The sequence below is a fragment of the Ahaetulla prasina genome, chromosome 1, assembly GCF_028640845.1.
Source record: "Ahaetulla prasina isolate Xishuangbanna chromosome 1, ASM2864084v1, whole genome shotgun sequence".
Lineage (NCBI taxonomy): Eukaryota > Metazoa > Chordata > Lepidosauria > Squamata > Colubridae > Ahaetulla > Ahaetulla prasina.
In genome coordinates this window covers 325,037,476-325,060,566 of record NC_080539.1, presented here as the reverse complement: position 1 = coordinate 325,060,566, position 23,091 = coordinate 325,037,476, and the positions used below count along the sequence as shown (strand labels likewise).

At 36.0% G+C, this 23,091-nt stretch overlaps 1 protein-coding gene and 1 long non-coding RNA gene across 7 annotated transcripts in view; one reads left to right on the top strand and one right to left on the bottom strand.

Annotated features, from left to right (window-relative positions):
- Positions 1-23,091, top strand: part of CEP128 (centrosomal protein 128) — a 217,706-nt gene that overhangs the window by 172,370 nt on the left and 22,245 nt on the right. For 2 of the 6 annotated variants that reach the window (XM_058162463.1, XM_058162464.1), the window contains exons 20-23: positions 1,496-1,519; positions 12,006-12,083; positions 16,377-16,490; positions 18,926-19,324. In XM_058162463.1, the coding sequence (XP_058018446.1) occupies positions 1,496-1,519; positions 12,006-12,083; positions 16,377-16,490; positions 18,926-19,039 (330 nt within the window). In that variant the 3' untranslated portion in view covers positions 19,040-19,324. Of the gene's footprint in view, positions 1-1,495; positions 1,520-12,005; positions 12,084-16,376; positions 16,491-18,925; positions 19,325-23,091 lie in introns of those variants that run through there. The other 4 variants (XM_058162465.1, XM_058162462.1, XM_058162460.1 and 1 more) reach the window with 4 other exon arrangements.
- The window catches only part of LOC131187818 (uncharacterized), a 76,883-nt gene continuing 73,290 nt past the window's right edge, over positions 19,499-23,091 (bottom strand). The window contains exon 3 of the long non-coding RNA XR_009152634.1: positions 19,499-20,651. This is a non-coding gene — a long non-coding RNA (uncharacterized LOC131187818). The remainder of the gene's footprint in view (positions 20,652-23,091) is intronic.

Genomic DNA, 23,091 nt, shown 5'->3' with positions numbered 1-23,091 from the left:
AACTGACATTTTTACCTTCCCAATCTGCTAATTGGTTCCATTTTTCATTTTTTAAAAACAATTTGTCTTACTAGGTTTCATTATGTAATAACTGAAACTTTCAGAACTGTGCCTTCAACAATATAGTTGCATGAAAAGATTCAGTATTAAAAAACTTGTTCATGGCTTGCTGGTTTTACCTCTTTCTAACTAAAGAAATGTGGGTATTTCCCTAAAGATAAATTTTGACTGCTGAATAAGAAATTAGCTTTTCCTCAAAACAAAAAAACACAAACAACCCCACCACCCAAGAATAGAAATTCTGTGTCTTTCATGCCTACTTTACGTACCTTCAACATCAACAGGACCTGGAATGAGATCAATGCACTATAGTACCCCAAAACTTACTTAACTAAGTTAAGTACCCCATATTTAACTAAGCTCAATATACCGTAAATGTGCTGATTTTTTTCTGTTATTTAAATAATATACAGACTTAGCAATCTCTCCTATCTCATGATAAAAGCTAGAATGTAAAATATATAGTTGGTAAATATCACCTGTTCTGCCTAAAGAAATCATCGGTCCAAAATTAAGACATAAATTTTGCATAGCCATTAACTATACATCTTTTCCTTCAATATCCTTCGTGTCACCCTAAAGGCCTTCAAATTGGCTTATGTTTGGGTTATATAGATGGTAATGCCAAGCATTTCAACAATTCATACCAAATTTTCTGGCAGCAATACTGCTTTTTTTAAATCTTTGGACATATTTGCTTTCATGATCATGTAAATAATTATTGGTTATAATTATACAGTATAAGACGTTCATGAAAAAAAATGATTGGGCTGGTGTTGCCAGCTTCTCCTTAAATAGAATGACCTAAGCCAATTCTTTAAATAAGGATATTATGAACCTGTAGCAGAAGGTTGTATAGGCAACAAAGAAACATGATTCTGAAAAGAAAATGGGCTTAAAATGTCTGTTTCACATTCATAGAAGTGGTAATTAACTTTAAAACAATGAATGGAAATACTTCAATATACAGTGCATGAAACCAATAATTTCCACTAAGTAAAACATTTTTGATTTCTATCTCATTATTGCTCTAAAAGGACGACTGGATTATTTTCATTGTATAGTACTGTATTCAAATACCATAGTTAATATTTAATATTATAATTAATACTATGATTAATAAAATAAAAACAAATGCAGCAATATAATTTAATAATAAAAACAGCAATGCTACGTGGGCATATCCTTTACTAAGATTTGAATGAAGTACTATTAATCAGTGAAACAACTTATCTCCAGAAGTTGTGAATGCTCCAGCACGTTGTTTTTAAAGGAGATATTGGATAACCAATTGTCTGAAGTGGTGTAGGGTTTCCTGCCTAAGCAGGGGGTTGCAGGTCCCTTCCAACTCTGTTATTCTGTTACTACATTTATGTCTTTGATTGATCTTGATCCCGATCTTACTATACTTTCTCACTGTTTCCTTTCAATACAGGAGCGAATAACAGCATTTGAAACAGTAAGTTGTATTCTCATAAATTACTTTTAAGTAAGATTTTTCTTCTTTTTGTTAAAAGATAATATATGTGGAATATTAAAATAGTTGTCTAAAACTGTCTATGGAGATTCTCAGTCATCTAGATCATGGTTTTATTTTTATTTATTTATTTATTTATTAATCACATTTATATACCGCCCTATCTCCCGAGGGACTCAGGGCGGTTCACAGGCAAGTAAAAGACATATAAATACAGACTAAAACCACAGTTAAAAAACTTATTCTACCAAGCCGAATTAAAAAGCAATATAAATAATAAAAACCATTTAAAACCAATATAAATTTAAAAACTAATCCAGTCCTGCGCAGATGAATAAGTGTGTTTTAAGCTCGCGACGGAAGGTTCGGAGGTCCGGAAGTTGACGGAGTCCTGGGGGAAGTTCGTTCCAGAGGGTGGGAGCCCCCACAGAGAAGGCCCTTCCCCTGGGTGTCGCCAGATGGCACTGCCTAGCTGACGGCACCCTGAGGAGTCCCTCTCTGTGAGAGCGCACTGGTCGGTGAGAGGTATTCGGTAGCAGTTTTACAAACTGTGGTCACGGTTTTACAAACTGAATCAATTTCTAAAAGGTGGAGTTATTGCCAGTTGTGTGTGTATACGTGAGTGCGCACATGCATGCATGCCTTCAGGTTATTGTTGATCCTAATGGTCACTGCCTGGAGTAGTCCCTGAAATGTTCTTGACAAGATTTTGGAAGTGGTTTGCCATTCCCTGCTTTCTAGGGCTGAGAGAGAGGGACCTGCCCAAGATCACCCTACTGGTTTTGTGTCTAAGGTAAGATTAGAATTCATGATGTTTTGGTTTCTAGCTTTGTGCCTTCAACATTACACCAGATTGTCTCTTGCTAGTTAGTTGTGATAAACCAAATAATATGTACAAAAGCACAGGACATCCACATGAGATCACTTAATATGGAACTACGTTGGTGAAGTCATCCATACTTTAAAGGTCAATTAAAAATGTAAATTGTTTATACTTGAAAATGATGAGTGTGCTTAGTTTTTAATATTCTTAGCAATTATATATATATTGCCTTTGGGAAACTGAAGTTGTTGATCTAAGTAATTATACTGATTGGAATATGAAAAACTTTATTTGGACATCCTTTTTGGAGTTTGGCAATAGCAAATTACATTTTCCCTTCAAGACAGAGGTTCTTGTGTTCTTGCAGAAACAAGTGTGTGTACAATCTTGTTGTTACCTGCTATTCAGACTCTTGTATGAGACAAATTAGGTATTGCTCATCTTTTTGTCTTCCCGAACAATGAATAAAGTACATGCGTGCACATGTTTCATTTATAATGATACCCTTATATTAGGCATTTTTTAAAAAAATTAGAATTATTGGCAGGTTTATTACTACAGTGCAGAGAAGACAGATTGAAATGGATCCAATAAATAATAAATTTAATTAATAAAATATTGAAACTAAGATGAAGCTATATCAATAGTAGTAGTAAATAGTAAAATTAGTAAATACAGGTAATAAATAAATAAAATATTCTGACAAGCAGAGTCATAATAATTTAAAAAGTTTCTTTCAACATTTAAAAACAAAATGAAACAATTGGTCTATTAAAGTGAGAAGATGGCAAGGAAGTGCTGGGTAGCAGGGGGGAAATGGAACTGCTTAATTTATTCTTTGCATCTATCTTCATGCAAAAGGAAAAAATGGCTCAGCCTATAAAAAAGGGTACTGTAAAAGACAGATTAGAGATGCAAGACAAAATAGTCAAGAAAATTGTAAAAGAACACCTGTCCACTCCAGATGAGTTCAAATTACCATGTGCTGAATGGATGCATTCCAGGGTTGGATTACATCCCAAGTTTCTGAAGGAACTAGCAGATATGATCTCAGAACCACTGAACCATAGCTTTCAAAGATCCTGAAGCACTAGGGAACTATCAGAGAACTGGAAAAGAGCTGACATGATTTCCATCTCCAGAAAAAGAGAAAAAAATGGATCCAGGAACTACAGACTAACAGCCTGACATCAATACCTGGCAAGATTCTGGAAAAGATAATCAAGCAATTAATCTGCAAACACCTAGAGGCAAGCAAAGTTATAACCAGAAGCCAGCATGTGTTTGACCATAACAGACCATGCCAGACAAATCTTATTTAATCCTTTAACATAGTGACTACATTAGTGGACCAGCAAAATGCTGTGGACATAATATAGTTGGTCTTCAGTAAGGTATTTAATAAAGTAGACCACAAGCTACTACTTGATAAGATAAAAGAAAATGTTGGTTAGATAGCATCACCGTCAGACGGATTAGTAACTGGCTGATCAACCACACTCAATGTTTCTTAATGGAACTGATTTGACATGGAGGAAAGTATGCAAGATTCTATCTTGGGCCCAGTACTCTTCAATATCTTCATAAATGACTTAGGTGAGGGGATAGAAGGAGAATTCATCAAATTTGCAGAGACACTAAGCTGGCAAAAATAGCCAACTCTCCAGAAGATAGGTTTAAGATACAAAAGATTTTTGACAGAACGCTGGGCCCTATTAACAAAAAGAATTTCAGTTGTGAGAAAAGTAAGGTTTTAAACTTAGGCAAGAAGAGCCAAATACACAGGTATAGAGCCACAAGTATCTGGCTCAAGAAAGAAACTGCAAGGGGGATCTAGGAGTCCTAGTGGACAACCGCTTAAATAGGAGTCAGCAGTGTGAGACAATGCAATCCTGCATTAACAGAGGGATATAATCATGATCATGTGAAGTTTTAGTGCTGCTTTAAAATGTCTTGATAAGATCACGCTTGAAATATTGCATTCACTTTTGGTTGCCACAATATTAAAAAAATGTTGAGACTCTAGAAAGAGTGCAAAAAAGAGCAACAAAGATGATTAGGAAACTGACGCTGAAGCTTCAGAAGAAGTTTCCGAAGAACGGTTGATAGCAGTTTTCCAATATTTGAGGGGCAGCCACAAAGAAGAGGGGATCAACCTATTCTACAAGGCATCTGAAGGTAGACAAAAAGCAATGGATGGAAACTAATGAAGGAGAGAAGCAACTAAGAAATAAGAAGAAATTCCTGATAGTTAGAAAAACTAATCAGTGGAACTTCTGCCTTCAGAAGTTGTCGCTGCTCCATTGCTGAGGTTTTTAAGAAGAGTTTGGAAAATCATTTGTCTGAAATATTATAGAGTCTCCTAGTTGAGCAGGGGGTTGGACTAGAAGATCTCCAGTGTCCCTTCCAACTCTGTTATTTTGTTCATAACTTTTTAGAGGAAATTTTGCTGTTTTCTTTTTTATTCTGCTTCATATTGACATAAACTTTTAAAGAATTGTTTTGAACCTGGACATAGACACTCTGATGTTATATTTGATGTATAATCACAGTTACTTTGAAATATACCTTTCTTGGATTGCCTTTAACATTACAGCTCCTAGTCAAGTTATAAGTAATTGTCTGTAGCTGTCACTGTAAATTATGGGCATGCTTCTTTATCTTTTGCTTTGCACCTAAAGGATTACTTAGCTGCACCCAAGACTTTTCCAATTTTTTTAAAATGTCCATGGTCTACAAAAGTTAGTTTTTATTCTTCATCATCATTTCTGCATATTACACTTATGGATTATGCACTTCTTCTAAAGCCGATTGGGAGTTTTCTGCAGGTGAGAAGTTTGGGGTAACAAATACACCTCTACTGCATATGTTCCCAGCTGATATACCACACTATCCTCAGTTCCTTGTCAGCTACCACAGCAAATTTTCCATGTTTTCTGTTAAGGATAACAGAATATTAATACTTCATTTTATTTTCAGTTGTCTCTGTAATACGAAGATAAAAACAAGCTACAGAAAGATTGGAGGAATTATTGGTGTGACAAGATCTACGCATTGAACATAAAGATTTTTCCACCTTATCTAAGTGCTATTTTGTAAATGTGTTTGTCATTTCAAATTACTACCTGTTGATGGTCACTTGCTCTGCTTGCTGTTTGGACATGAAGAGCAAAATTGATTTTCAAAGCTAATGCCAGACAAGCACAAATTGATTTTCCTGTGTGTAGGTACTTCTTTGGAAATAAGCCCTGAAGGGAACTGGACCCCCTAATTTCTTAGCAAATGCCTTCAGTCTCAGTATACCTTGGATGTTCTCCATTTTGACCTAGCTGTCTTTGTTTCAGTAGTGATACAACTTCTTGTAGTGGCTTTGCCAAACTAATCCTACTGTCCTTTCTTAACCTTCAAAAAGATTAATTTGCTTGTCTTAGGATGTTCTGTATAGTTTATTCCTTCTTGGGCCCAACAAAGCACCAAAACAGGAAGAAACCTTCCTCTCAACTGAACTTCGAATGAAAGAAGCGAACTTGTAATTGAAACTATCAAGACCAATAACTCTCAGGTAATCTCTTGTGAACTGTGCAGCAGAAGCCACAATATTTTGATACTGGCACTCCTGCTGTTACAGTTCTAAGGATGATAGACTGACAAGGTTCCATCATTCATGTGAAATATACAGGTTCAGCATAATATATGGGAATTGACAACCCACACTGAATTAAAAAGCAACCCAGTGAACAATCCAGGGACTTTCAGAGTTGATATCCTCTGGATTTTTATTCTTCTATGGCTCAAATCTTCAGTAATAATGTTCAGTGATGAGCATCAGTATCATTTCTCTGGGCTTTCATTATGAACTAGGGAATGGTTCCCTACCAGTTAAAGGGAAGTAGAGAGACTGATTCCATATTAATGAATGTTGGATATGTTTTGATACATACCACAGATATGAATTCTGAGGTGCTTATTAACATCCTTCTCTCTTTTTGCCTCAATGTATCTTTATCATTTGAGCAACTGTTTTTATACCAACTTCAAGATCAATTCACATCCTATTCCTTTGTATTCCTATAAAGTTTGTTATACATTTCCTGGCTCCTTCTGGCTTTTTTATCTGCCTCTGGAGTTCCAATTTGGTACATAGTTCTGGCATCACATATAACCCCACAGGCTGATACCAAAATGAATATTAACATAGAGGTGCAATCAGTCCATAAGGATTAGTTATTGGAATCAGAAGAACCTGTTTCTGAGAAACCTTTGATGTTTTTTTTTCTTTTTCTTTGGAGGTCAAGTAGGTGTACTTCCCACAAAGCTCATGTAAAGCAGCTGCTTCATATGCCTGCTTCATATGCACGACCTATTCTTGCTCTACAGTCTCCTTTCTCATTGATAAGTCTTTCAGTTTCTTTAGTCAGAAATCTGAACTCCAGTGTTACTTCCTACTTTTCCTTCATGGGAAATTGGCAAGGGATTCATTGAAGAAGCCAGACTATGATACCCATGATGTTGCACAAATTTCAAGAAAACAATAAGCATTCAGCACTAAATTAGCAAGGCGGAAGAAAATTCTAATGCATAGTTCAATAAGATAAGTGGAAAGTAAATAGGATATAATGAGATAGCATTCCTATTCAGCATCTGCCTCTCTGTTTCCTATTACCAAGTATCAAACATGTCACAGTTCTTCCATTTCTTTTGACTTCCATGGCAGGAGTGCCATATGCCAGTATTTAAGTGCTATCCTCCAGGGTAGGTATTCTGGTAATTTGTTTTTGTTGTTTTTCCCTTGGCATGGACTGGTACAACTTGCAAGTACTTTATATCTCTCGATAGGGGTCTTCCAGTTCCTTATTGGACAGATTGTGTTCACAACTTGAACTGGGATGGCACTCTACCTTTACCATTTCTTTAATGCATTGTCATCATCATTGAGACATATTGGAATAAATTCAGAAACGTTATAGATAGCTCCTTTCTGGAGATGGTGGATTGTTGTAAATCTGTTAGGCTTCCTAAAGTAGGTTTGGCATATATTGTGTCAATCATATACTGTATCTTCTGATACGTCCTCCATATCTAAAATTTTATCTAGAGAAGATGTTTTTATTATTTGGTCTTATCTTCCTTTCAAAGAGCATTTCTGAATTCCATTTTAGTTCTTATATATTTGTTTTTAAACACTCACATGCACTCCGCCTTAGGAACAGCTCACATTCTTGAAATGCCCACATAAATTTGACATTCTGTGTTTCACAAACTCCTTTTGCAACTCATACATACAACTCTTATGTATTAAGAAGGTTAGAGGAAGAGTGATTCATTTTTGCTTAATCCAATGGAATTAAGTCTTTATTGCCTCTCTCTCAAAAGCAGGTACCCTCCATAGGCATTCTATGTAAGCTGTCTCTTTCTTGCCAGTCTATCTGTTGAGTAACAACTTGTCCCTGGATATTTATATGGCACTATGGGTAAGATTTTCAGGTGAAAGAAGATACGATCTTTAATAGTGACAACAATAATGTTGTCTTCCATATTAGCTTGACAGAACACCTGCCTACTATTCTCAGGTATACTTTCTACTTATCCATATATATGGTACACACCATGATGATGAATGAGCTTACTAGTAGCTGTGGATCTTTGCATGATCCAAATCAGCTCCCTTTCCTATCCTCAGTTTCCTGCTTGGTTTGTTATCCTAGTTCCTGAAATGTTTCTTTAGTCAAAGAGAAACTGAGGAGAGAGTAGGAGTATTATCAAAGTGTGCAAAGCTAGAGCTGTATTTGTCATCCTGAACTGAAAAATTCCTAATAGGACTTCAGCATTCTGTAGATGTAGCATCTATATCTCTTGAGACCCATGTATCATTCAGAGTGTCATTATTACCTGTCAACAACGTTTTCTTACCCAGCATTGGAGGTAAAAACCTTTGTTGGAGAAGGGGCAATCTTTTTGTTACTGTAGTCTGGATTTGAGTTTGTGGCTTCAAGTCTAAAAATAAAATAATAATGTCTTCTTTTTATTTACACCCATTCTGTGGGACAACCTAGAGCTGCCTATCATTGCATATATATCAATATAAGAAGGATTAACTGTTCACATGCCCTTTAAATATCCAGGGCTTCGTATAAAGTCATGGAAAATAAGCACCATGTTTTATCATTCTCTTTGAGAAGATAGAACACTCTTAGTGTGTAAATAAACTTTTATATTAGTAAAATGAGATTAATAGCAGTCACTGGATAATGGAAGAATGCACTTTTAAGTAAATGCTGCTTCTGTTGGTCCAACTGGAGTTGGCTGACCCTTATCAGCTTCATCATTGCCCTTTGCTCCCTGTTAAATAACAAGCAGACACGTATGTTTGTTCTCTTCTGGATTAGTTGTACTGTATGCATTATGGCACATCATTTTCAGTTTCTGGGCAATAATTAGCAGTACTTAATCACTCACTGTGTCAGGTGCTCTCACCAACCTTTTTAACATTTTGTTCTGCATGATTAAACCTCTCTCTTTTAATAGAGAAAAATGCCATCGTTAATATGGTACTCAAATCTAATTTAGGAGATTATTGAATGTGTCAGTAAATTATTGCTTTTTTCTACAGGTCAGCTGAAATAAGGTCCCCCCCCCTTTTCTCGGCTTTTATGCTTTTATTTGCCAGTCCTTTCACACACACACACACACACACACACACACACACACACACACACACACATCTTCATAGCCAGCCAAACTATTGTAGTGTAGCTGATGTGTTCTTGCCTGCCATAATGAGAACACAAAATCTACGCCTGCAACTGGGCTCATGAATCATACTTAAGTTTTTCACATGCTTTTTGAGTGAAGTGAATATTAACCTGGCAGCTATTTTCCACACAGATCATAATGCTGGTACTTAAGCTGTTGGCACTGTTGTAACAAGCCTGAAACAAGCCTTCAGTTGTTTGGACTGCAATGAAACAAACAGACTTTGTCCTTTGGAAGCACATTTAAAATTTCAGACACATGAAAAAGAAAATCCTAAATTCTACACTATACTCGATGCTTTTGACAACTTGGAAAATTGTGAATTGCGTAGATAAGCTCACGTATATCTATTGCTCCTTTAGTGTAGAATAAACATAAGTCAGCACTCAGACGCGGTAGTATTAAATGACTGTTTTTGGAGCAAATAAAATATCAGCAAAATTCAAATTTTAATGCATTTCATTACTTATCATTGCTGTCTGTATGTGATGAAGATAAAGGAAGCACATTTAATTTTAGTGGGAATGTTGTTTGGAAATCATGTGCTCTGCAGTTTCTTTCATGTCGCAGAATGTTTCTGGAACATATTGTTTCTTTAAGGTGACTGCTGAGCATTTGAGCCCCTTGTTCTGTTTTACACCGTTAACTTTTCTGTGGCTGAAGGCTGCAGAGGAAGACCTGCTGAGAATCTGCTGTCTCTTTCAGATATCGCTCAACCTTTTCCAGCCCTTACAAAGACCGGGCCACAAATGACTCTGGGAAGAAGTAGCAAACCATACATCTCATCAGAAATTAATGGGGTGGAAAATCAAGACTTTGATGAACATAAGGCCACTATAAATGAAGCATACAGTGTAAATGAGTGCAGCTTCTTTGTGGGAAAGATGCAGAAGTGAGCGATTTAATGAGGAACAGACATTGATAGACACCTCCAAGCAATTTTCTTTCTTCTTCTTCTTCTTCTTTTTGTTCGCAACTCCCCCCCCCCCCCAAGGTGTAGAAATGTCCTCTAAGAGAGCTTTTCTTGAATATTTTTAAACATATTTTGCAAGGTGTAATTTTAATAAGTATATGATGAAATACCTGGAATTTTATAGAGAATATGCATTAATTCAGTTTTCATAATTAATTCTTCTTATGCTAATAGTGTAAAGATCCAAGTATGAAGCTTAAATATTTTAATACAAACTTTAACAGTTGTTTGGCTAGAAAGCACATTACGCTACCTACAGTAGAACAAAGGATTCTGTAGTGATCCTTTTTAAAGATTGCTTTTGATGATCACACTAAAAACAAGCAAAAGCCTTTTGAGAATAGTAAATGATATAGCAAGATATAACAATTTCCCTCTCAGCATTCAGATTATTTTAAAGCTAACATTGTTTTCCATCATTTTATGTGCATGGAAGTTAATTTGATAGTGGCATAAGGATTTTTGCTTGGAGGGGGTCTCTGAAATGGAGTGAAGTGACCTGCTAATACTTAGACCAATTTCAATTAATCACTGTAGGTTCTTCAAAGAAATTCTCCTGTATGTACTGCCAGACTTATAATTACTATCACTGACTCCACTTTTTGGAGTTATGAATCTAAAGAATCCTCTTTAGCATAATGAGTTTCATATTTTTTGTAAAAATGATCACAGTATTTTAAATCAAATATACAGACTATGTCAGTTATGCTGGAGTGTTTATTTACACTCAGTTTGAGAGGCCCAAGCCTTTAATTTTTTTGTGTTTCAAACCTCTTGTCAATTTTTCTCTTTGCACTTAGCTCTTTTATATGCTGACATTGTGAGTTTCATAGAGACGTTGGAAATGGCCAACAAGCAAGCTAGACAGACAGACATGCCTCAAAAAAATTACTAAATTCCAAAGTTTCATCCAGCAACTTGAGTGGTTTGTCTTTACCTTGATCATTTTTCTGCCCATTTGGGAATCCAGGAACATCAAATATGAATTTATGGAGTAAAGACAAAATCTAATACAAAATCAAATTCTCAATACAATGAAAAGTGCCAGAGCTACATTAAAGTTAAAATCTAGACATCTTGCTTCCAGCATGGCTGTTCTGAACTGAGATTTTATAAAATAAGAGATTTGGGGATTATGTGAATATTCAGAAGAAATTTCTCTTTGGGAAACAAATTATTTGACCCACAAAGACCTGATTCTTTAATAGTATGTGGCATCTTTAAGCTGGAATCTACAATTGCCCATGTTTTCTAGGTTTGGTGGAACTTTCCCTCTTGTGTGTCCTCAAATGAAGGCCTCTCTGCCTTGTAATGAACTGAGCCTGGGTATGTCTCCTCTAGAGTCCCAGTCTCCAGTGGTTTAAAATTCTGCAGCACATTCAGTAGTCCAGGGGAGTCATGACATAAGTGGTGCGAGTGACCTCTTCAACTGAGTTACATTGCAGGATGTATCAAGGAAACTAAATGTTTGACACATGAAAAACAGAAAACAAAAAGCTTTTGTGTTCTGGTCTGTGTTGTATTTGTGTTCATTTGTATTTATAAATAAATAAGAGTAATTGATCCCTATTTATAATAAGCGAAGGGCTCTTATGAATGTTTCTAAACTGTCAAATATCATTTTAATCATAAAGTATATCAAAGTGTTCAAGTATTGTGCCTCTAAATTAGTGTGCGCAGTTTCCACACTGAGGAAAGATGTCCAAAGCCAGCCTTTTCATGCTCAGCTTAAGTCTAATTATACATTTACTTCATTTATTTATTTATTTATTAAATTTATATGCTGACCATCTTGCTGTTCAACTCTCAACTTTTCTGAAACTATTTATTGTTCTACCATCTTCTGAATGTTAATGGTCATATCACATGTGCATGCCCATCATGCATACAGCCCTTCTGAGTATTTCAATGTTTTTCAGAGTACTCAGTTGGCCTTAGAACATCTGGAATCTGCTCCTGAGAAACTGAATGTTTCTGAAGATTGTGGAGTTTTTGGGGTAAGAATATTTTGTGATCTCTTTCATTTGTAAAATGCTTAATATATAATATATGGGAAAGTATCTTTAAGTATCTTTAAGGCATGACATCTAAAACACAATTATATTATAGCCCTATATTTGAGGTTCACATATTAGCGTGAAGCTGAATAGATTTGTTCTGCAGCAAATTCCTTCTTTACCATTCCCTTTACCTGCTGAAAAAGATATTTCTCAAGGAGAGTCCTTCCATCTTGATTTGAATACCACATTGTAATATCTCGTAACAATGTGGTGCTTTTAAGATTTAAAATCTGAAAATATTTCTTTCTCTATCCCAGTTTTTTATATATTTACAATATTTTGGTACTTTTTAAAATTTGATATCATTTAGCTATGTGAAAAACTGTTTGAAAAGTTACAATTTTTCTTTGGTTTATTAAGATACAATGCGAGATGTAATAAATATAAGATATATTTACTGAGATAAACTTCTCAAGCTTTACTTTCAACATGATGACACTCTGGAGGTCTTGTAGTCTCGTAACTGATATTCTTCATCATGCAACTGTCATCAAATTCAATAGGAAAGCAGTTGGAATATCACCATTTGTTCATTAGGCTGAGTAAAACTGGCATTACATGACAGGATTATAATCATGTCAGGTATTTAAAATGCAGACTAAATACTATATATCTGAATATACATATTTATTTATTAATTAAAGTTTATTCTCATCTAAAACAACTCTGCATGGTTTATACTCTGCCTTTTATATAATCTATACTGAAATATAATATGAATAAGAACCCATCCAAAAAACCACACCCATAATATCATACTTGATACTCTTTTTCATCTTCTAACATCAGCATCAGGAGCTTTTTAATTATCCTAACCTTTTTCAAAGGTTCTTCAGAAGAGTCAGGTCTTAATTGCTTTCTAAAATTGTGAGAATTGTTAATTGCCCTTAACTCCAGGCTCTGTGCTGTTCCAGAGAAGATAGGTGTAAAGATCAATTGCACCTGGATTTTTAGTAGTAATAGCACTTAGATTTATATACCGCTTCACAGTTCTTTCCAGCCCCCCTAAGCAGTTTACAGAGTCAGCATATTGCCCGCAACAATCTGGGTCCTCATTTTACCGACCTCGAAAGGAATAAAGGCTGAGTCAACCTTGAGCCGGTGAGACTTGAACTGTCAAACCTCAGGCAGCCAGCAGGCAGCAGAAGTAGCACGCAGTACTGCATTCTAACCATTGCGCCACCACAGCTCAGTAACAATCTCTGTTGTTCCTTAAATAGTGATGTAACAATATTGAGTTGAGTCTATTGCTACTCAAGGTTACCACATTTTGGTTTGGATGCAACTTTCCAACAGTCTTCAAGTTTATTCCCATATAGAATTAATTGCAATAGTCCAAATATGAACTAACAAAGACATGAATGACAAGCAGCATTCTCCCTATCCGGAAAGATTTTGATACAAGATAGAACTATGGAAAAGACTGTTTTGGTCAGTCTTTAACTGCTCTTCCAGCAGAACTGTGAATCCCAGAGGATTCTAAGATTGTGAATTTATTGTGCACAAATGAGGGTAAATGTGTCCAGGAGCCCAGCCTCAGAAATAAGCCCCGATATCCTGTTATGTGTGAAATAACGTCCTTGGTGACCTACAAAGCTTCCTGGATGGCAATTACCATTCCTCTTCACCTTCTCTAGCCACATACATTCATGAAATATGGATGGGCACATTTGAAAAGAAGGCACTCACTAGCTCACTTATCTAGGTCTCATTAAGCCAAGTCCACTCTGTCATGGTCAAGTCATGGATGAAAATAAATGTATTAAACGGATACAGTATCTAGTATTCAAAAGTAAAACCCTAGCGCACAAAACTCCTAAAGGCCCAGCCATATGGCTCCTAAGACAAAACCAGAAGGCTGGAAGTGGGGATTGGCCTCAGGTCTACAATGTCGATTTCCCTAGAGTTATCTGTCACCCACCATATATTTGTTGCTCACCACCATAATGCTTCCTTTGCCCCTTTTATTCTTCAACCCTATTGTTTACACATACCCCAAAGTAGAGGTGGGTTTCAGCAGGTTCTGACCAGTTCTGGAGAACCAGTAGCAGAAATTTTGAGTAGATTTGAGAACCGGTAAATACTAGCTCTGACTGGCCCCGCCCCTATCTATTCTCTGCCTCCCAAGTCCCAGCTGATCAGGAGGAAATGAGGATTTTGCAGTAACCTGCCCCTGGAGTGGGGTGGGAATGGAAATTTTACAGTATCCTTCCCCTGCTATGCCCACCAAGCCACACTACGCCCACCAAGCCACTCCCATAGAACCAGTAGTAAAAAAATTTGAATCCCACCACTGCCACAAAGTATTCTCACTATCTCTCTGAACCACTAAACCTATATAAATTACTTACATTCTGGTTGTTTTTGACTTAGCCATTCAACAGCCACCATATGTCTCAAATACCCCACTGAACTCCCCTCCCCCCACAGTTAATCTTTCACTCTTTCCATCAGACCCAGTATGGCATCTGCAAGAACTGAGACTCCCACTGAACTCTATTAAGTATTCAGCCCTATTACCACTACTGACCAGAACATCCCCAAATCCCACCATGTTGTCCCAGTTAACCCTCCGGCCATTCTGTTCTCTTTCTCCTATACTATTACCATTTCACCCAAAAAAGAGACATCTCAGTTTGCAGAATATTTTCTTTATAGTAAGCCATTGAGATTTGGACTGATCTTCAGTACCAAAACACAACTGACATTCATAGAAACCAGGAAATAGAACTGCAGATAAAAACTTTCCACTTCTGCTGAGACTGGATTACCCCTCCATAGCTCAACTATCAAGGAAAAACAGGAGCTGACAATGTAACTTGGGACCTGTAATCTGTCCAGTGCAGAAATGGTCATTTCCAAATCCATCCTAGTTTGTCCTGCTCAGTCTTGGCATGGTTCTTTGGCAAGAGATTTGGAGTGACTGAATGTAGAGATGGCATTTTGGGAAGCCAGGCTGGATATGCTCAAAAGATGGCTGTGTGCGGACTCTGGTAGCCATAAGGCATCCATTTAGCAGATTCACACTAACCTGATAGGATGCTTTCTACCACTCCGCTAAAATCTTTGTGAGTATCATACCATTATTGTAAATATATCAGAGACTGCAACAAACCAATTTTGTATGGATTTTTAATTTTCATTTTGTTTTAAATAGATAGGGCAGTGAGCCTAGCTGAAACTTTTGTAGATATCACAGCCGGCGTTGCAAATAAAGAGCCCAGAGGCTGAAGCAATCCAGCTTTGTATGGATTTTTAATCTTATTTTTTTTAATAGATAGGGCAGGGAGCCTAGCCATCACCAAGAGAGGTTTCTGATGAAAATTATACCAATCAGAGAGATCTTTTCAAGTAGTTCTTACTAAAACTACAAACCTTTTATTGAAATATATTTCTTTAGAGATATATTCCATATAATACCTGCCAATATTTGAATATGTTATTTAAAATTGATAACTTAGAACTCCCCTTCCCAAAGCAGTAGTGAAATCTAGCAAAGATCATCAAACACTATACAACCAGTTTGATCTAGTGGTTAAGGCACCAGGCTAGAAATCAGAAGACTATGAATGCTAGTCCGCCTTAGGTATGAAAGGCGCTGAAGAACTGGTTCTGCCAGCGGGCCTGGGGAACCCAGAGTGGGATGGAGCCCATTAAATGGCTCATGTGATCTGCTGTCACTGGGGGGGTGGGGAGTGATTTTATTATGATTTTATTACAATATTAATTTATTTGATTTTTAATTAGTTTTATTGTTTTTAAATGTGGTTTTTATATTCTGTAAGCCACCTTGAGTCGCCATGGGTGAATAGGCAGCAGTATAAATTTAATAATAAATTAATTAATAATAAAGTTGGCCGGGTGACTGAATCAGTCACTCTCTCTCAGCCCAACTCACCTCACAAGGTTGTGAGGTGGGGAAAATAGGAAGTGGAAGGAGTATTAGTTATGTTCTCTGCCTTCAGTTATTTATAAAAATAATAAAGGCAAAATTGAAAAAAACCTGAAATTTTAAAATTACAATACTTCAGTATTCTCATATGAATTATTTCAAATTTTCATATTAGCCAAATCTCATAACAATTTTAATTATTTTGAATTAGTTCAATGAGTTCATGATAGATACAATCTATTCTCCTTTATCTCAGAATGATCTTTTGACACACACACCTTTTTTTTTTACATTTATGAGATAATTATTTCACTCATTTGAAAATTTTCTGATTTCAGAATTCTCACATTCAGAAAGAAATTATCGAAAAAAGGTACAATAAATACAAGGAACTTGTGGGCTCATTACAGCAGCATCTGGAAGATTTAAAACACAAACTTGAAAGCTTCCAAGTAAGTTTGCTCTCTCTTCAAAGTTTATCTTCTCTGTCTTTCTATGCAGTTAATTCAAAAAATTAGCTCTAATTGCTGGGACTCTGGATAGTGCATAATTACAGAAGCAACATGCCAATTCTAAGAATTGGCTAAAAGGATGTCAATTTGGATTGCAAGGTCAGACCAAAGATTTCCAAATGTCAATGTTCTGTCTCCAATGGTAACTTAGTAAGTTAATAGTTGGGGCCAGGGGTGAAATGCTCCCGGTTCGGACCAAATCACCCGATCCGGTAGCAATTTTGGCCAGTGGTTCGGAGAACCGGTAGCAACCATAGCACGAGGCTCCGCCCACCGGCCTGGCTGTTGTTACTTCCTGGTTTTACCTAGGAAGTAGTGTGTTCTGTACCCTATGCACATGCGCAGAAAGGTTTTGCGTATGCGCAGAGGGTGTGTGCACGCATGTGACATGCACGGGAGGAGCGTGCACTTCCAAACCGGTATGGAAGGTAAGTATATTTCACCCCTGGTTGGGGCATAATGGAACTAGTAGTCACTGGAAGAATAGAAGGACTAAGAGAAGGCCAGAGCAAAGTCTTTAAAAAGTTAGAGCACAATAAGAATTTGGCAAATTCTCAGCCACATTTGTAATCATTGTCACATTGGCAATGTGTGGTATTCAGAACTTTCAACCTCTGTATTGAAAGTTTCCTCCCTCCTGCCCATCTCTTTCTCTCTCACAGTCAATATAGAGTGATGGAACATAAGGGTTATGACTTGTGTCAGCTCCTAAAGTGGGAAAGTACTTCTTTCAGGCAGCACTAAGATATATAGAGAGGTAAATCTATCGTCTATCAGCTTCATATTTATACAGAATAATCTATATAAGTGATCTAAATTTAATGAGTTAATTGGAGTTAGTTGGAATTTGATTGGTCTGAAAGTGAACTTTAAAGTATGTATAAGAGGAAGTTAAAAAAGATGCTTTAGAATGTTTTAATTTTAGAAATGTTTTTAAAAAAACTGTGTTTTAAAATGGATGAAAAAATATTTTTTGCTTTAAGGTTAAAGGATCTGAAATAATACAGTGAATTTTGTTAACATGAATGGTGATAGTTTATAAAGATTATTATGTGCAAATAGAAATGTATATTATTTCAACAGCAAAGAAGATAAAGCAATAATGGTTAAAGTAATTGTTCTGTTCAAAGAGGAGAATATATGTTTTTTTATTTGGATATCACTTCTGGATTTTGTGCTTGTGATGAAAAAACAATTAAACGTTGACTTTGGTTTTGCTGATTAGAGAGATTTGTTGTTAAGGAAATGGCTAGTTATATACTAATGTGTAAAAATAAAAAGTTGAGATTGTAAAGTTGTTATCTTATATTGTGTTAAAAAGAGTCTGAAGTTAACGCCTTTTTCTTTCTTCCCTTGTACCTCGTATTTTCTTTCCCCACTTTCTTTTTTCTTCCATTAATTTCCTATTTTTATTTTCCATTAATTTCCTATTTTTATTTTTCTTTGTATTTTAAATACAAAGAAATACAATACAAATATTGTTTTGATTAAAACAATAAAAGTTATAGGGAAAGAATAAGTTCTCTATTTGTTATGCTGTACTTATAAAAATCTTATTTTCTTTTCAATTAAAGTCCCACTATATTGGAGGAATTCAGCAAGGGGATTTCATTTCGTCTGAACAGTGAAGGAACTAAGAAAGCTCAGAAAGTCTGGCTCATAGTAGGTCAGGGTCAGGGTCAGGTCGTGCCCATCGTTAGAGACTACACCACTACCTCATTTAGACACACATACAATATTTTTTTCCCCATGTTTGCCAAGTCCTTCTCTGTTAGTGGAAAAAAGTCAAAAGCCTATTATCTATTTTTAGAATAATGCACTGGGAGCTTTTAAATTATCAAAGGTGGAAGATCAGATTAAGCTGTTAGCATGGAGACGGTATTAATAGCGTGTCAAGCATTTAGCTCTTCAACGTGTTTTTGTTATGTTTTGTTTTTTTCTGGTCTGAAATAAATCTATTGAATCTATTTATTTATTTATTTGGAAATGCTTATTTCGTGCTGCAACAAAGCAGATAATTCATGGGATGCCACTTTGCAAGTTTAAGGACTTTGCGTGGGAACAACAGAGAGGCCAATTCCTGTTTATGTGCATTTTAGCGAGAAGGGACAGAGCTCCCAGCAGCAAATACAGAAGATGACCTTTCCCAGAATTCTAAATGTTGTTGACAAAGACACGCAATCTGGATGGAAATTATATGTAATGGTAACTACTAGATTTACATTCTGAACACTGAAACCGGATTTTACCAGTTTAAAATAGTACTGTCGTAGTCATATAACCTGGCTTGCGGTTATTTTGAATCACAAAAAATAAAACGAAATATAATCAACATCAATCTTTTTCACATGAAAAAAATTTCTTCTCTCTCACAGGATAAGAAGACCAATACTGATGTTTCTGCTATCCAGAGTGTACCTTCCAACTGGCAAAGCAGCACTAGTTTTATGACCAGCTCCTTGCTTTCTAAGTCTGAATGTAAGAATTGAGATTTCATTAAGAATCCTTGTAAACTTTTCAGTGAAATGAACAGTAATTTGTTTTGGGAAACCAAAAGCTTTTTCTTCGGTGCACTGAATTCCTTCCTTTCTTTGGTTACCGCAATGAAATATAATTCAAGTTCCACAAATGCATCGAGGTTTTTCAGCAATTAAAGTATGCAGACATGTCTCAATCATAACTGAAAGAAAGAAGTCATTGGAAACTACCTTAGTGTCCTTGCATTTAACACAAATCATGTTTTTTTTTCCTTGGATGTATTGTCTAAAACATTCATCTAGAAAATAAACTTACATTTTATGATTGTATATCCAGGGCTACCATGTTGGTTTATTTCCATTTGAACAAAATAGATAGTATACTTCTATAAGAAAATTTTTAAAAAACAAGAGTCTTGCCAATTGTCCTTATCAAAAGGCAAGTGGACTTCCTGGTTTTTCTTTGAAGACATTTCGCTTCTCATCTAAGAAGCTTCTTCAGCTCCAATCTGTGCCATTTAATCTTTGCCTACCTTGTCATGCAATTCATTAAATCCATATTTCTCTATCAGGAGTATTGTTTAGTATAAAAATCTAGTTTCTGTCTGATGTTGGCTATTTTTAAATAAAATAACATCAAATTGTTATTAAGTTCTAGGAACCCCCTCAAAACTACTTCAGGAAATAACATTCCTATTCTTATATCCGAAAGACCATGGAAGGTCTTTCAGAAGAGGTGAAGTGAAGTGATTACCAGACTTTGCTTGGGTTTGGAGCACTTCACTACAGAAGAACTCTGAGAGGAGGTTTCTTCAAATTTTGTAGGAGAAGGCTGAGCATTTCGGACTGGGCAGTTGTGGCATTGTGTGTCCAAGATGGCCTGGTTGGACAGCTACAGTGAATGCTGCAAGCGGTCTCAGAGAGAATGTACTAAAGCTGCTCAGCCTGGATCCTCATTCTGACCACTTGCAAAAGATGGATGAGCAGTGTAGGTTCTCAGTTTTGGCAAGCGATTGGGAGAAAGTCGTTGAGTGGCACATTCTTTATGCTTCTAAAAAATCTTCCAGGTGGGAAATTCCTTTGCATAATGCAGGCATTTCCCCTGCACATTCTGAAGCTAACCAACTTAAAGCCTCTTGGCACCTGCCAAAGTATTCCAGGTTTGATGGTTCACACTTGCAGGGTGAATTGCAAGTAATCCAAAATTGCCCAGTTCTTGAAGCTTTGGGAAATGCTAAAGGAGGATTGAAGTGAGCTTTGTCCTGCAGCACAGTTTCAAAATGATTCAAAGTCACAGAGAATCCTTTATTGAGGCCAATCGGATCATCTTTTTTGCTTTAGAAAAACAAATCAGGTAATCTCCAAAAATCTGGCTCAATTAATCAAAGCAAATCTAGACCATTTCATACTACATGAGTAATAACACAGTGACCGAATCATTTAACAACAGTGCCTTCCCATCATCCCATGGTAGCAGCATCCAACTCTTCTGGAAGAAATATACGGCAAAAGGGATGGAATCCAGTAGTGAGGGACGATGCAAAAGAAACTGGCACCGATCTCCTTTTCTCCATCAAATTTTTGGACAGAGGAACTGGAGAAATGAATGGTTCATTTTTTTCCCCTGAAGAAAGAGAAAAACAACAATTTTTTATGGGTAATCAATCCATTTAGGAAGTGAGTGTAGCACTGAGAAAACCCCATGGGAGGAATATTCTCATGAGGTTTACCCTTGGGATTTAATGTAAACATAAGAAGCCAGAGAGACTATAAAAAGCAAAATGTTCTCACATATCCTTTACCTACCTATGTTACAAGAACACAAAGAGCTGATTGCTTATATAGGATTGTATTTGTTTTCATATTAAGGGTGGGGGGGGAGAATGCTAGCATAGGGATAATGAATCAAACAGAAATATGCAGTTTGCATGCGCATGGCTTTATTTCTGTTTATTAAGTCCCATCCCCCCCTCCACGATTCCAAAAAATAAATGAGATTATTACAGCAATCGTCTTCTGTTATTAATTAATGTTTCAGCAATAAAATCAGTAGTAATTCTTTGAGTGAGAAATCTTGTCAAAGGGATACATCTAATTAACACAAAATTAAATGACCGAGTCTCCAGATTTTCTGGAGATCAGGGTTAAATTTCTCTGCTCCATTGTGAACAGTGAAGCCATAGCTCAGTAATAGTCATAAGTTCAGCAATAAATCATATGCTTTACATGAAGGGCCATATGCAATCCCCAGATTCTCAAAGAAACCCAGAAAGCTGATGCCAGTCAATGTATATTACACTGAATTACATGGCATAAGGTAGTTTCCTATATTTCAATGAGTTATTTGGCCATCACACAGTTCTTGCTAGAAGAGATGAAAAAGTACTGTGTAACTCCTTGGCAATCCAAGCAGTTAATTACATCTATTCCTCTTCTGCTGTACTACACAGATTTTGTTTGAAAGCAGGTCTCTAAAGGCCGAATATGTCATGGCTTACAATTTTCAGCTTTTACAACACTCAGGGAAACCTGTTAAAAAGAATTTAGAAGTGCTGATTAATTGCCAGCAGTACTTTCTACTTACTTGCAGTATCCTACTATATCATGAACCACTTTTATACCTTTATAACCACTCAAATAAATAAAATAAACACAGAATACTACTTAGTGCTACACTTAAAAGGGCAACACCAGAAAGGTTACTAATTCCTTTGCAAGACCTCTATGCACTGGACAGCACTGCACTATTAATTTTCAATGAGAGTGAATGCAAGGGATGAAATTTGTTTTGAATGACTTACTGAGAATTAATCTCTAAATTGAACATGGCACTTATTCGATGGGCTCTATTTTAATGTAGGATTTCTTTTTCAACAACCAATCATTCTGCATAATTTTTCCTTGTAGCATGACAAATACATACAAGAATCTAATGTCAGATATATTTCATGACATATGTAATGCCTTTTTTTTAACAGAAACTTCTGTCTACTTGAATTATTAATGCTGAATATGACGTCACATCTTTTTCTTAACATCTGGAAACCCAAAGGTGCTTTTTCAAAAGGCAACTAGACTTTCTTTGTTTTTCCTTGAAAACGTTTTGCTTCTCATCCAAGAAGATTCTTTCGTTCTGACTGAATGATGGAAAATGTCTGCTCCACTGAATGTTCTCCACCAGTCAGTCAGAACTGAAAAGCTTCTTGGACACATAGTGAAATATCTTCAAGGAAAAACAAAGAAAGTCCAGTTGCCTTTGGGACAACCATGGCCTGAATGACTGAGAATCTCCACAGACATTTAACATCTGGAAACATTTCTAAAATTCTGCATCTTGCTTATATGGTATTGTTTGTTAATGCCAAACTATTATTAACATTATAATAATAAAGGACAAAGAATGTAAGGCACTTGCTTTCACTATCAAACTGTGATCATAGACTTTGCTAGACATAGAATATGCTACCATTAGAGGATTAGAAGATGCCTGAAATTCTTTTATTTAGGGAGATTATCAATTATTTTTAAATGACTAGTGCATGGGAGTCTTACAGACATGCACAGACATGCACGCACGCACACGTTTAATTATTATTTTATTATTTGTTTATCTTTATTTTTATACCATTCAGAACCAACTGAACGATTAATTGAGGAGGGGGAATGTCTGTGTGCAAAGCAAGACTGAAAACAGTTTAGATTTTATTAGCTGGTAGACTGGTTACCTTTCTTGGGTGGAGGAACAAAGCTGTCCCTTGAATATTAATGTTTAGCAATCTCTTGTTTGACTAAATATAATTTTTCAAAGGGGAAATCCTAATAATTATTATTTATTTATTTTATTTATTTATAATTGAATTTCTATACCGCCCTTCTCCCGAAGGACTCAGGGCGGTTTACAGCCATATTAAAATACAAATATAAATAACAATATTTAAAAACAAATTAAAACCAAATATTTAATGGCCAGAACAACTAAAACGGTCAAAGACCGATTTAAAACCCATTTAAAATACAATAAAATATTTCTTAGGCTAGTCCCGCACGATGAAGTAGTAAAGTCT